General features: G+C 47.7%; 1 protein-coding gene across 1 annotated transcript; it reads right to left on the reverse strand.

Annotated features, from left to right (window-relative positions):
- Nucleotides 1-388: 388 nt before the first annotated feature.
- C6H5orf15 (chromosome 6 C5orf15 homolog) lies at nt 389-13,828 on the reverse strand. The gene is made up of 3 exons (XM_045151667.1): nt 13,666-13,828; nt 5,310-5,818; nt 389-2,090 (listed from the first exon to the last, which is right to left on the reverse strand). The coding sequence occupies exons 1-3, from the start codon at nt 13,826-13,828 to the stop codon at nt 1,959-1,961; spliced, it is 804 nt and encodes a 267-aa protein (XP_045007602.1). The 3' UTR covers nt 389-1,958.
- Between the last annotated feature and the right edge of the window lie 2,008 nt (nt 13,829-15,836).

The raw sequence follows: 15,836 nt of genomic DNA on the forward strand, positions 1-15,836 counted from the left end.
AAACATCAGCATGTGGCAAGGAACCGATGTAAAGCCGGGCGTGGTGGTGCACGCCTTTAATCCCAGTACTTGGGAGACTGAGGTAGGAGGATTGCTGTGAATTCGAGGCTACCCTGAGACTCCATAGTGAATTCCAGGTCAGCCTGGGCTAGAGTGAGACTCTACCTCAAAAAAAAATTTTTTTTTAAAGAAAAGAAAGCACCGCAAGGCAGAGCTAAGTGGACGTGGCGCTCCTGGAGGCAGAGAGCGGGGCTGAGCAGGCCGACTGCGAGCTGGGGTCCCGTCCTCCCTGACCCCGTCAACGTGTGATGAGACACACTTACCAGAGCATAGGTCTGTATCCCTCCCTGACCCCATCAATATGCGATGAAACACACTGACTAGAGCATAGGTTCATGTCTTTACCATTTATTTAAAATCTTACTCAAAATATTAAATAAAACCATTTCAAATGTGAAAGAAGTGACTGCAACAAGACAGTTCTTGGCTACTTCCATGAGGCCGCCCCGCCTACGGGCAGCGCTGTCCGGAGAGGAAGGACAGGCTGTTCCATCTACCCCGAGCACGCGGCCACTGGCTCATCTGGGCCTTGTTGAACACATAGTGAAGCATGTTTTCTAGAAAGCTGTAGCGACACCTGTAAGTTAACCACGGTTCAAATTGCATATTTACATCCTGATCAGTTCTTTATAACAAAAAGACAGGCTAAAATGAAACGCAGTACGTAACTTCCGGTTGCTGGGCGGTGGGGAGAAAGCAAGGCAGAAGACAGAGCGTTCGACACGCTTGTCTTTCATGTCTACAGAGCTCCTTGCAATTGTCCCTTTAATCTGAAAGACCTGGATACAGTGTTAAGTGATAATGGCCTCTCCACCGTGTTCACACTTGGTCTGAGTAAGTGAGAAACCACAGTACAAAGTCTGCACCCCGCCCAGTGCTTGACACGCTGGACTTGGTGAGCAGTACCTGCTGCGCGCTCCATGCAGCTCAGCAGTTCCCACCTCTAAGTTTAGTTCAGTCATTCAAACCGAAGTAACATTTATTCATCTATGCTCCCTGCAAACTGCAGTCTCTTGCCAGAACCTCAAGACATGTCTATGTCTCACAGAAAATTGTAGTCAGATTAAGCAGCAGCTGCATTACCTAAAGCTGCCCAAAAACATCCAGAGCAGTTTTGAGAGAAAAAAAAATTACTTTCATACAAAGCATTATATCATATAATATCCTTGTGCATTAAGGTCAAGGACTCTAAAAAGCAACGTTAGGACTGTGCGTGGTAAGCCGCCCGTCACACCGGGACGCGGAAGGCTGGGGCCGGAGGGCACGCGCTGAGGGCTACTGCTGTTCGCAGAGGCCACACGTGCGCGTGTGCACTGGATGCTTGGTGACATGACGACACACAGAACAAACACGGGAAAGATAAAGGCAAAAAATATTCAAATTAACATTCCTAGAATTGGTAGTTTTTATTTCTCCTTATACTTGCTTGATTCAAAGCTTCTAGAAATAGGTATCGATTTAGGGAAAAAAAGTTTTTGAGGCTACTCTGGGCTACATGGTAAGACTCCATCTCAAAAAAAAATTTTTTTTAATTTAAAAAACGGCAAAGCAAGACAACAGCACTTGTATGGCAGAATGTCTCAGCACTGGGAACAGCCACAGATTCGGGATCTTGCCAAAGGGGCACGCCTTCCAGAAGGACAGCAGACAAGACAATAAAAACAGCACAGATACAAGGTAATGCTTAAATCACATTTCAGACACCTGATTAAACTCAGCTCTAAAGTAGACAAAAAGTTCCTATGCTCCTTGTTTGTGACATTGACCCCCAAAGCACCAAGGCAAAAGAGAGATCCACCTCTCATTTTAAAGTACCAATTGCCTATGGCAAACATCTGCACAATATAAAAAGTCAAGCAAATAAAATTACATAAAAAGCAAACTCCAATCACAGTGCTTTAGAAAATATAGTCATTGGTAATCTTGAGGGAGGGCATAGCCTCATGGACATTCTGGTCCAGACGGTGGTATTCCACTGCTTTGGAACAAAGGCCATCCCGCCATCTCCTGCTTTGGACAAGGAGGAAAATCTGGAATAAAGCAAAATTACTTAGACATGCAAATGAGAAAACAGAATAAGGTAACAGTTCTTATAACAAGTACATTCTCTCTCATAGGCTTCCAAACACAAAAATTAAATAACAAAATGACTTTTTTCCCCATATAATGAACAAGACTGGACAGTACTTCTCAATGTCACTACACACTTGAGTGCTTGGGAAGACTGATTCCTGGGCTCTACCTTCAGAGCCGAGCATAGAGAGCAGAAGCCTACTGCCCAAAGTCCCTGGGTTAACAGAGCAAGCAGCACCACACACAGGAGAGGTCATCTCCAGCACTCTCAGTTCTGCAACACACAGCCAGTAAGACTACTGTCTCAAAGGGGTTCACTCTTAAGAGTCACTAATTCTCCAATCTAGATTTCATCCTGAAATTACCTGATCCAGTCAGGCATGGGGTACACGCCTTTAACCCCAGCACTTGGGAGGCAAAGGTAGGAGGATCGCTGTGAGTTCAAGGCCACCCTGAGACTATATAGCGAATTCCAGGTCAACCTAAGCTAGAGAGACCCTACCTCAAAAAAACAAACAAGGGGCTGAAGAGATGGCTTAGTGGTTAAGGCGCTTGCCTGCAAAGGCAAAGAACCTAGGTTCAATATCCCAGAACCCACGTAAGCTAGATGCACAACGTGGCACACAAGTCTGGAGTTCATCTGCAGTGGCTAGAGGCCCTGGAGTGCCCATTCTCTTCTCTGCCTCTGTCTCACGCTCATTCACGTGCTCTCTCTCTGTCTGAAATAAGTAAATTTTTATGGAATTTTTCAGTGAAGAAAATCAAGGCCTTGTGGCTGGGAAGAGGGCTCAGCAGTAAAAGGCATTGCTTGCAGAGCCTGAAGCCCAGGTTCAATTCCCCAGTACCCACACATAAAGACAAAAGCAAAGTGGCTCATGTGTCTGAAGTTCATTTGCTGCGGCATGGTGGGGGATACTCATGTGCATTAGCGATAGAATGTATGAGTGCTTCGGAGCCTCCTACCACTGCAAACAAACTCAAGATGCATGCTCTACTTTTTGCATCTGGCTTTAGGTGTGTACTGGGGAACTGAACCCAAACCTGCAGGCTTTGCAAACAAGTGCCTTTAAGTGCTGAGACATCTCCCCAGCTCTCACACTCATATTTTCTGAATCCCCAAAATAATCATACAACACTTTTATAACCAGGAAAAAATATAATTGCAAAATTAACTTCAATGTTTAATAAATTAAAAGAGAAGAATATTAAATTAACATTCTTGGTCTACAAGTATTCACACTGAAGCAGCAATACTAAATTATACAATCTTGGGGCTGGAGAGATGGCTCAGTGGTTAAGGCACTTGCCTGTGAAGCCTAACGGTACAGCTTCAGTTCTCCAGTACCCAAGTAAAGCCAGATGCACAGTGGCACATGCATCTGGAGTTCGTTTGCTGGAGGGCCTGGTGAGCCCATTCTCTCTGTGCCTCTCTTCTACCTCTACCTGCTTGCAAATAAATTAACTCTAAAAATTAAAAAAAAAAAAAAGATACACAATCTTATGTTAGAGAGATGGCTCAGTAGCTAAGGTGCTTGCCTGCAAAGACCTGAGTTCGATTCCCCAGTCCCCACGTAAGCCAGATGCACAAGGCAGTGCATGTGTGGGGAATTCGTTTGCAGCAGCTGGAGGCCCGGACACGCTCACTCTCTTGTTCCCTCTGTGCCAGGTGTGGTGGCGCACGCCTTTAATCGCAAGGCTCAGAGGCAGAGGTAGGAGGTTTGCCGTTGAGTTTGAGGACAGCCTGAGACTCCACAGTGAGTTCCAAGTCAACCTGGGCTAGAGATGCCCTACCTAGAAAAACCAAAGGAGGGGGAGACAGACAGTGGTTTTTGTGGGGGGGGATAAGTGTAGAGGCCGGAAGACAAGGGGTGTCCTCTTCTACTACGGGGTGTCTTCTTCTACTGCTCCCATCTTCGCTGCCCGCCTCAGCACTGCGGTCACAGCACGCACGGCCAGGCCTGCCTTCTTACATAGGTGCTGGGACTGAGCTGAACCATGCGCCCAGCCATGCACGCATGTAACCTTAAAGAAACAGCCTAGAATCCCAGCACAAGGAAGTAAAGGCAGGAAGAGGATCTTGTGTTTAAGGAAAGCCTGGGCTACAAGGTATTTGGTCTCTCTCAAAAAAAAAAAAGAGCCACAGGGTCCACTGAGGAAGAGGCGGCGAAAGAATGTAAGAGCCAAAGGAAGGGTAGGACTCTTTACAACGTGCTCCCCAGACACAGAATGGCCTGCATATCCATGACCTCACAGTGCCCGACACTACCTACACAAGACCAGCATAAGAGGAGGAAATGATGATGACATCAAAATAAAAGAGAGACTGATTGAGAAGGGGAGGGTATATGACAGAGAGTGGAGGTTCAAAGGGGAAAGTGGGGGGAGAGAGGGGATTACCATGGGATATTGTTTAGAATTATGGAAGTTATCAATAAAAAATATATAAAAAGATAAAAAATAAAAATAAAAATAAGCCCAATGTGGTGGCTCACACCTGCAATCCCAGAAGGCCAAGGCAGGGAGACTGCTATGAGTTTAAGATCAGCCGGGTGTGCCCAGCAAGTTTGAGGCTAGCCAGGATTTCAAAATAAAAAGTGTTTCAAAACAAAACAAGTAACAAAAAAAAAAAAAAAAATCACTGAACTTTGGTTTTTCTCATTGAGAAATTTGATTTGGGGGCTCAGCAGTTAAAAACACTTGATTTTAAAGCCTGCTGGCCTGGGTTCAATTCCCCAGCCATTCACATAAAGGCTGGAAAGGTATTCACTTGCAGTAGCAACAGATGTTGGTAAACCCAGACACACCCGCACACATGTGTACAAATAAATAATAATAGGAGGCAGAGGTAGGAGGATTGCCATGAGTTCAAGGCCACCCTGAGATGACAGAGTTAATTCCAGGTCAGCCTGGACCAGAGTGAGACCCTACCTCGAAAAACCAAAAAAAAAACAAATAAATAATAATAAATAAAACTTTTGATTAGGGGCTGGAGAGATGGCTGACGACTCAGACTCAGTTCACCAGTACCAGGTAAAGCCAGATGCACAAAATGGCACATGCATCTGGAATTCATTTACAGCAGTGAGTGGCTCTGATATGCCCATTTTTAAACCTGACTCAGAAAAGAATTTGTAATAATAAAATATAACAGAAAGGATGAAAAATCCCAAACTTACCTTCCTTTTGTTGTGATATACAACATAAACAACAGCTATACAAAAAGCAAAAATAATAAGATGAAAAAAGAAATGGCTATCTTCCTCTTCCATATTTGAGGATGGCGCCTTAAAAGATTTCACTGACTGTTCGATTCCCACATAAGCCCTGCTTTCTTCCAGAGCCTCCTCAGGCTCCTCATCCCTGGGGTTGCTGGTCCAGTCGTAGTCTGGTTCTCCGTAGTCTCCATTGTCCAGAGTGTCTTTGGCTGTGGAAGGAGAACTATTGAGGGAAAGAAGATCCTCATCTTCCATGCTGGGATGGTCATTGCTGTCGGCCTCCTCGAGGGACACAGAAGCGGTGGGCAGGGGCGTGGGGGCTTCAGACGCTCCTCCACTCTTCTCAGTGCTGGTCGAGGGAGGGACAGTGGTATTGATGTGGGAACCAGGTTTGGTTTCGTTTTCAGAATTTGAAATGTGTACGATTAGAGGAGAATTCTTTGTGTCATGTGTGGCATTATCCAGTGACTCTGAAACAAAAGATATCACCCTGGAGGAAATGGCTTAGTGGTTACAGCATTTGCCTACAAAGCCTAAGGACCCGACCCGGGTTCGATTCCCCAGGACCAGATGCACAAGGGGGCTCATGAGTCTGGAGGTCCTATGCAGTGGCTAGAGGCTCTGGCATGTTCATTCTCTCTTTCTCTCTATCTGTCTCTTTCTCTCTCATAAATAAAATATTAAAAAGAAAAAAAAGACATCACCCTGAAATCTCCAGCTCTATCTGTTAACACACCAAAACCAAACTGGAGCCATCTGTCTACCAATACTAAGCAGATAAATTTTTCCCTACGAAAGACGGACAGTGTAACAGTTGAGACCTCAGGACCGAGACATGGCACGATGACTTCCCTGCAGCTAGTTTGAATCTGTAATGCCCTCCCAACAAGGTCCCATATTTGTTTCCATGTCACCAGAGGCATGCCATTGAAGGGGCTGTGGGGAGCCCCCATCTCTTCCTCCCCCCTTCCAGCTTTCTGAACCTGAAGTAGCAGCTTTGTGATCACACAGCCCAAAGCAGCAGGGCCTGACCAGTCACAGGCTGAATTGTCTAAACTGTGAGCCTAAAGAACTTTGCTCTGCATCCACCATCCACGGTGTTTGTTAGCAAAGACTTCTGAAGAGCTGGCTCCCACACATGTGTTTTCTTACCTCCTATATCCCACACTTGGGACTGAAGAAACAACAGCCGAGAACACAGAGAGCTAGACAGAAAGAATGCCCAGGGGCTGCTTCTCCAGTGAAGAACTAGGAGAAAGGCAGCGCAGCAAGAAAAAGCATCTAGGCCGCGTCCGCTCTACTCTAGGCAAGGAGCAAAGAAAGTAACTGAGCCAAGTCCCGTGGAGACCCAACTGTCACTCCGCCCACAACTGTATGCTCTTCCTCGGTGCCAGAGGCCAGAGGTAGGTGACCACCACGCAGCAACAAGGCCATGTTCAGAGAGGCAAAAGGTGATGAGACAGCCAACAGAAGATATGCAGCTGGCAAACAAGCACGGGAGAGTATCATAATGGGAATGCAAACTGAAATTACAGAGCTATGGCCACGTACCTATCAGAAGAGCTACAAGAAAACCTAACAGCGCCTCCAAATGTTATTGAGATGCAGAGACTAGGTCATATGTCAAATGCTGGTGAGATGCAGAGACTAGGTCATATGTCAAATGCTGGTGAGATGCAGAGACTAGGTCATATGTCAAATGCTGGTGAGATGCAGAGACTAGATCATATGTCAAATGCTGGTGAGATGCAGAGACTAGGTCATATGACAAATGCTGGTGAGATGCAGAGACTAGATCATATGTCAAATGCTGGTGAGATGCAGAGACTAGGTCATATGACAAATGCTGGTGAGATGCAGAGACTAGGTCATATGTCAAATGCTGGTGAGATGCAGAGACTAGATCATATGACAAATGCTGGTGAGATGCAGAGACTAGATCATATGTCAAATGCTGGTGAGATGCAGAGACTAGGTCATATGTCAAATGCTGGTGAGATGCAGAGACTAGATCATATGTCAAATGCTGGTGAGATGCAGAGACTAGGTCATATGTCAAATGCTGGTGAGATGCAGAGACTAGGTCATATGTCAAATGCTGGTGAGATGCAGAGACTAGATCATATGTCAAATGCTGGTGAGATGCAGAGACTAGATCATATGTCAAATGCTGGTGAGATGCAGAGACTAGATCATATGACAAATGCTGGTGAGATGCAGAGACTAGATCATATGACAAATGCTGGTGAGATGCAGAGACTAGATCATATGACAAATGCTGGTGAGATGCAGAGACTAGATCATATGACAAATGCTGGTGAGATGCAGAGACTAGGTCACATGTCAAATGCTGGTGAGATGCAGAGACTAGATCATATGACAAATGCTGGTGAGATGCAGAGACTAGGTCATATGACAAATGCTGGTGACATGCAGAGACTATGTCATATGTCAAATGCTGGTGACATGCAGAGACTAGATCATATGACAAATGCTGGTGAGACGCAGAGACTAGGTCATATGTCAAACGCTGGTGAGGATACAGACTGTATCATGTTAAATGCTGGTAAAAAACATGCACACTGGATTAGATGTTGCTCGTGGGGATGTAAAACAAGACGGTCACTATAGAAAACAACCTAGCTGTTTCTTTAAAATCTAGGCTTACTGTGTGTGAACTGTGAGAAGGAACTGTGGGAAAACATCTTATACACATCACGAATAACTTCTCTGAGATCATTGCTGTGAGATGCAAAATTTCTTACTTGTAATTTACTCTAAAATTAATCTTACAACTCTGTAATCCACTCACATGAAACAATGTGACTATGGCTGGAGGGATGGCTTAGTGGTTAAGATACTTGCTGGCAAAGCCTAAGGACTCAGGTTTGATTCCCCAGGGCCCACATAAAACCAGATGCACAGGTATATGCATCTGGAGTTCATGTGTATTAAGTAGTGGCCCGAGTGTTAACCATTCTCCCCCTTCCTCCCCTTTCTCTTGCCCTTCTCTCTCAAATTAATAAAATGTAATATTTTTTTTAAAAATGGGGCTGGAAGCCGGGCGTGGTGGCGCACGCCTTTAATCCCAGCACTCGGGAGGCAGAGGTAGGAGGATTGCCGTGAGTTCGAGGCCACCCTGAGACTACAGAGTTAATTCCAGGTCAGCCTGGGCTAGAGTGAGACCCTACCTCGAAAAACCAAAAAAAAAAAAAAAAAAAAAATGGGGCTGGAGAGATGGCTTAGTCGTTAGGTGCTTGCCTGTAATGCCTAAGGACTCCGGTTCGAGGCTCAATTCCCCAGAACCCACATTAGCCAGATGCACAAGAGGATGCATGCATCTGGAGTTCATTAGAAGTGGCTAGAGGCCCTTGGCACACCCATTCAATCAATCAATATCTACCCCTCCCTCCCTCTCTCTCTCTCTCTCTCTCTCTGTCTGTCACTCTCAAATAAATAAATAAAAATAAACCAAAAAAAAATAATTATTAAAAAAAGACGACTAGCTTCCTCGGCCTCAGTGTACCATTTACCTGACCAGCAGATGGCCAATACTGACAGACTGTGTTCAGAGACGCTGAGTGATGTGAAGCTCGCGCTTCCTCGGTGGCCAGCTGAGCTCTCAACTAGAGCAAACACGCAGGAAGAAGAGCTGGTCACAGCACTGAAGACACGGCCAGTGAGGGGGGCCACAGGTGGGCTTAGTGGGACTGCTCTTGGGATCGGTGTGTGTGTGTGTGTTCCAGACCAGCAGAGTCCAGCAGGCCGTACCCTGAAATCCTTCCCTTTAACACACATTTAAGGATTATCCAAGGTCAAAGTTCCTTTAGCCAGGCGTGGTGGCGTATGCCTTTAATAGGAGGCAGAGGTAGGAGGATTGCTGTGAGTTCAAGGCCACCCTGAGACTAGATAATGAATTCCAGGTAAGCCTGGGCTAGAATGAGACCCTACCTCAGAAAGAAAGAAAGAGGGAGGGAGGGAGGGAGGGGGGAAGGAGGGGGAGGGAGGGAGGGAAGGAGGGAGAGGGAGGGAGGGAAGGAGGGAGGGGGAGAGAGAGAAAGAAAGAAGGAAAAACCAGTTCCTTACCCTAGCAATGTACTACTTGTTCGCATATGACTGGCTTGGGGCTGTTCAATACAAATGCCAATGAAGAAGCCTGGTAACCTCAGAGCAGCAGTGACAGCAGATGCAGCAGGTTTACTAATGGCTTAAACTTCCCTTTGTCCTCAGGCAGCTGCTAGAGGCAGCTAGTCCACTCTGAGGATGGGGGTTTCAGGAGCTGGCTCTCTCCCCTCTTAGGCTCTGCTCCTTCTAGAAGCAGTTTGCCCACCTCTTGATAGGAAAGTTCCAGAGGTTAGTTTTCTCTAAATTCAGAGCTGTGCACCCCCAATAGGGCATTTGGTGCCCTGTGTGATGACACCATTAGTGCCCATATGTGAGGATACTTTTAGTGCCCACATATGAGGACACCATCAGTGCCCACTTGTAAGGACACTTTAGCAATCTTCAAAAATTAAACTCACGGGTGGATAATGAAGATGTAGCACATTTATACAATGGAGTTCTACTCAGCGGTAAAGAAAAATGAAGTTATGAAATTTGCAGAAAAATGGATGGATCTGGAAAGGCTTATACTAAGTGAGGTAACCCAGGCCCAGAAAGCCAAGTGCCACATGTTCTCCCTCATATGTGGATCCTAGCTACAGATGATTGGGCTTCTGCGTGAGAAGGAAAATACTTACTAGCAGAGGCCAGTAAGTTTAAAAGGAGATATAAAGGGAAGAGAAAAGAAGGGAGGAAGGTACTTAATAGGTTGGTATTGCATATATGTAAGTACAATGATTGAGATGGGGAGGTAATATGATGGAGAATGGAATTTCAAAGGGGAAAGGGGGGAGGGTATTACCATGGGATATGTTTTATAATCATGGAAAATGTTAATAAAAAAATTTTAAATTTTTAAAAAATTAAAAATTAAACTCACAGGCTGGAGAGATGTCTTAGTGGTCAAGGCACTTCACTGCAAAGCCTAAGGACCCAGGTTGGATACCCCAGTATCCATGTAAGTCAGATGCACAGGGTGGCACATGCATCTGGAGCTAGTTTGCAGTACCCTCGCATGCCCATTTTCACTCTCACAAAAAACCTAAACTGGCTGGAGAGATGGCTTAGCGGTTAAGTGCTTGCCTGTGAAGCCTAAGGAATTCAGTTCAAGGCTCAATTCCCCAGGACCCATGTAAGCCACATACACAAGGTGACGCATGCATGTGGAGTTCGTTTGTAGTGGCTGCAGGCCCTGGTGCCCATTATCTATCTATCTGCCTCTTTGTCATATAATCCAGATAAATGCACTCCGGGGCATCTATCCCAGAGGAATAAACAAGTTCACAAAGAAATCTGAACACAAATATTTATACCTGCTTCATTCTTAAACTGCTTTTACTTATCTGTGTTTGTTTATTAGTTATTATTACTGGGGTTATAACATGTGTGGCCAGCCTGGCTTTTTACTGCTTTTTCCATGGGAGCTGGGGACTGAACTCAGGTCCTCATGCTTGTTCAGCAAGTGCTCTGATCTGCTGAGCACCTCCCCAACCATACCTGCTTCACTCTTTATTATTATTATCATTATTATTATTATTATTATTAGAGAAAGAGGGAGAGAGAAAGAGAATGGGCACACCAGGACCTTCAGCTGCAACCAAACTCCAGATGCATGCGCCACCTTATGCATCTGGCTTACATGGGTCCTGGGGAATCAAACCTGGGTCCTTTGGCTTTGCAGGCAAGCACCTTAACCACTAAGCCATCTCTATAGCCCTATTTTATTCTTAAAACACCAAGATGTGCAAACATCCTGCCACCCTTCAGCAGATGGATGAAATCCAGTACACCACTACCCTGGAAAACCATTCACCAATAAAAAGGGACAGTGACACGTGCAAGAACCTAGATGGAGTTCCAAAAACTTATGCTGAGTGAGAAAGTACCAGGCCCACAAGTCACACAGTGCATGATTCCATTTATGTAAATGACAGTCACAGAAAAGACAGCCAAATTTATGACCGACAAAAGCTCAGGAGAGCAAATCAGGCATGGTGGCACATGCCGTTAATCCCAGTGCTCAGAAGGCAAAGGTGGGAGGACGACTGTGGATTTGAGACCAGCCTAGGACTAAGGAAGGGGAAGCAGCCTTCGAGGGGCAAATGTGACAGTGCCCTGTGTGACTAAGACATCCATATCCTGACTGGGGCGTTTACACCTCTCATTTTACAAGTTACTACCAGGGCAAACGGAATAAAGAAAGGGTATAAAAATTTTTCATTATTCCTTACAGCTGTGAGTACACTTACAATTATTTCAAATTTTAAAAGTATGGCATAAATAAGTTCAGAGCTGGTTATGTTGGCACACAACTGTAATTATAGCATTTAGGAAGTAGAACGAGAAGAATCAGGAACTCAAGGACATCCTGGGTTACAAAGGAAGATGGATGCAGCCTGGGCTACATGAGACCCTGTCTCAAAAAATCAATTAAAGCAGGGCGTGGTGGCACATCCCTTTAATCCCAGCACTTGGGAGGCAGAGGTCGGAGGATTGCCATGAGTTCGAGGCCACCCTGAGACTCTATAGTGAATTCCAGGTCAGTCTGAGCTGGAGTAAGACCCTATCTCAAAAACCAAAAAGAAAAAAAAAAACAATTAAAAAATTAATTTCCAGTCTACTCAAAACAAAACTTAGCAACTTTGTACTACCTAAGTCTCCAATTTCAATTCATGGTAACGCCATCTTTCCAGTTATTCAACACAAAAACCTTAGCTCTGTCATTTTCTTAACTCCTCAAATGCAATGTTAGCCTACCTTTCAATTCCCCAATATCCACCTAAAGCCAGAACAGAAATGGGGGACTCGGCTGGGCATGGTGGCACACGCCTCTAATCCCAGCACTGTAGAGACAGAAGTAGGAGGACTGCTGTGAGTTCGAGCACAGCCTAGGACTACAGAGTGAGTTTCCAGGTCAGCCTGGGCTAGAGTGAGACCCTACCTTGAAAAAAACAATGTGTGTGTGTGTGTGTGTGTGTGTGTGTGCGCGCGCGCGCGCGCATGTGTGTACGTTACATAATTTAATTTTTTAAAAAACGGAGGCTAAAGAAAAGGTGTAGCAGTTAAGGCACTTGCATGCAAAGCCAAAGGATCCAGGTTCGATTCCCCAGAACTCATATAAGCCAGACGTACAAGGTGGCACATGCGTCAGGAGTTTGTTTGCAGGGGCTGAAGCCCCTGGGACGCAAATTACGATCTGCCTCTTTCTCTCTCTGAAAAAGAAAAGAAATGGGGGCTCCTCAACAAGATACTCCTTAAGCATTCTAAGTTCTTACTAAACGGTTTTTCTCAGGGTCTAGTGTACCGATTTCTTCGTTTTCCAATAAGGGCTTCAATATCCTGATTTTACAATGTACCACCGGCTAGAAAATGAGATCCTAATTCAATCAACTCCCACAGAACCACCATTAAAGTAAGGCAAGGATGTCCCAGTTAACTCTTGGTCCAGGCAAAGGGACTGTGTTAGCAAAGACTCCCCTTTGTTCATAAGCTCCTCTCCTCCCCCCAAGCCCCGCACCAATCCCCTGCCTCAATGCCAAGCCTCCGGGTCCTGCAGACCTCAGCGCCGCACAGAGCCTCCCTTGCCTGTCCGCCAGCCCAGAGCGCGGTGCCACGCCTGGCCCTGACCCTCGGTCTTCACCACTGACCCTCACCAGTTCTGCCAAACAGTACCCTCCTTCTGACTCGCCCAGCTCGCCCGGGACCTCAGGACGGTACCCAGCACCCTGCTCCCTTAACATGGGCCGCCCTCCTGTTCGGATCCCAGAACTCCCAGTCCCAGGTTTGGAGGGGAACCCGCCCCACCCCGGATCCTTCCTAGAACAGCCACTGCCAGTGTTCAGAGGCCTCCACCACTCGTGCCAATCCTCCGCCGCCCGCCGCCCCGCGACCCTCACGGACGCCCGCTGCCCCGCGCCCACTACCCCGCAGGCCTCACCGACGCCCGACGCCCGCGCCCTCCGCCCCTCACCAGCGCCAGACACCCCGCGCCCGCCGCCCCGCAGCCCTCACCGAAGCCCTCACCGGCGCCCGCCGCCCCGCAGCCCTCACCGAAGCCCTCACCGAAACCCTCACCGAAGCCCGCCGCCCCACGCCCTCCGCCCTCACCGACGCCCTCCCCCGCGCCCGCCGCCCCGCGCCCGCCGCCCCGCAGCCCTCCTCCGCGCCCGCCGCCCCGCAGCCCTCCTCCGCGCCCGCCGCCCCGCGCCCTCACCGATGGCCGCGGCGGACGCGAGCACGAGCGCCAGGAGCAGCGGCGGCGCCAGCCCTCCGCGGGTCGGCAGCCCCGGCGCCCGCGCGGGGACCCTCATCCTCCCCAGGGCGGCGGCCATAACGGACTCGGGCCGGGCCTGCGCGGAAGCTCGGCGCTGCGTCATCACGCCGGCGTGACGTCACGCGGCGCGCCCGGGGCCGCTGCGTCCCGACGTGATGACGTCAGGCGGCCGGGCGGCCGGGCGCGGGCCGGAGGGGAGCGTGGCGGCAGGGCCGCGCGGGGCCGGAGGTCAGCCTGAGCTAGTGAAACCCTGCCTGGGGAAGAAGAGAGAGATGGCAGCAGCGTTACGGAAGCGAAGCAGAGGAAGTGGCGACGTCGGAAGGGTGAGGGCCTTCGAAAGAAGCTTCCGGATGCACTGGGCCGTTGCCCGGTGGGTTATGTGCAGCGTGAGCATGCGCGTTCAGACGTGGGCAACCCTTGCCCCCTAGCTTGAAGGCCAGAGCGGGGCCCGGGAAGTGCTCCCTATCACTCCTCGCTGTGACTCAAGACCGTCTCCCACTGGATCCCGGGCTGCCGGTGCGCCCACGTGCTTCTCCTGGTCTCCGCCCCCCTCAAGACGGGGTCACCAGTGTGTGTGGCCTCCCTCACCCCGCTGTCGACGTGGTGCTGAGAAATCGGGCTCGAGGCGAATCCAGCCCTCATGCTTGCATGGCTAGCATGCTCACCTGCTAAGGCCCTGCCCCTGTTACTTTCGAAATTTCATGAGACAAAACCCCAATACAAGAAGTACATTTGAGAAGCTTCCAGTAACTCCGCCTAGGGCTTTGGTTTGTGTGTACATTTTGCGAATGTTACAGCTATAAGCTCCAATCCACAAATGTTCCAATTCATCAGCACATAATGGTCCATTGTGTGAATTGTTTTTCTTTTACTTCTTGGATAGTTTATTAATAATTCTAGGTTTCAATTTAATTTAACCAGTTTTCAGGAGAACCATTGAGGCACAAAGGCAGCGCTTCAACAGTGTCTGTGATTTCTTCCAACGTTTGCAACTGTTCCCAAGTCAGCTGAACTGCCTAGAGAAGGACTTGTCTGCCCCCTCCTCTGGCTGATCTGGCCTGGGGACAGCTCAAGAACAAACTCCGTGCTAAGAAGTCAGTCGTCTTCTTTCCCAAAGTTAGCCACAAGTCCGCATGGCGCCCAGTCCTGCCCCAAAGCTTTCTCTTCTGAGTTCAGAAAACAGGTTAGTCAATCATCCTCTCAATCCTGCCTTCTGCTAGTTTGGAGTTTAACCTACAACTGTTGATTTATTAAACACCCTTCTGCCCTCTGACCACCCGGTCCACTTAGCCTATTTGTTCTCATTAACAGATTGCCTTCTTTTCACTGATGATTGTATTAGGAACTCGGGGTATTTTGTACCATGGTAGTCGGATACATTGCATTACTGTAGATAGAAAATAAGTGTAGGTGAAATGTCTCTTCATACTCACAGGGTCCTTTGTACATTTCAAGACAGTTAATACTGTGCCTGGCACCCGACTGCATGTGCCCAGCAGCGACTGTATCCACAGCCAGAATCTCTAGAGTTCTCAACACTCACATAGAAATAGCCATCCATCCTTATAAACCTGACCGACCTAGTATGACAAATAGGCCTACAAAATGCTAAAGATAAACCTGAGTCTTGAACATCACTTTCAAACATCAAAAAAGGGGGGGAGGTGCTCACTTCAGCAGCACATAAGGGGGAGACCGGAGATATGGATCAGTAGTTAAAGGTACTTGCTTGTAACGTCTGATGGCCCAGTTCAACTCCCCAGGACCCATGTAAAGTTCATTTGCATTGGCAGGAGGTCCTACTTTCTCTCTCTCTCAAATAAATAAAAAATATTTAATCCAGGATAAAAAGAAATTCTATATTAAAAAAAAATGTGGGCTGGAGAGCTGGCTTAGCGGTTAAGCGCTTGCCTGTGAAGCCTAAGGACCCCGGTTCGAGGCTTGGTTCCCCAGGTCCCACGTTAGCCAGATGCACAAGGGGGCGCACGCGTCTGGAGTTCGTTTGCAGAGGCTGGAAGCCCTGGCGCGCCCATTCTCTCTCTCTCCCTCTATCTGTCCTCTCTGTGTCTGTCGCTCTCAAATAAATAAATTTTTTTAAAAAATGTGTGTGT

Source organism: Jaculus jaculus, chromosome 6, assembly GCF_020740685.1.
Source record: "Jaculus jaculus isolate mJacJac1 chromosome 6, mJacJac1.mat.Y.cur, whole genome shotgun sequence".
Classification (NCBI taxonomy): domain Eukaryota; kingdom Metazoa; phylum Chordata; class Mammalia; order Rodentia; family Dipodidae; genus Jaculus; species Jaculus jaculus.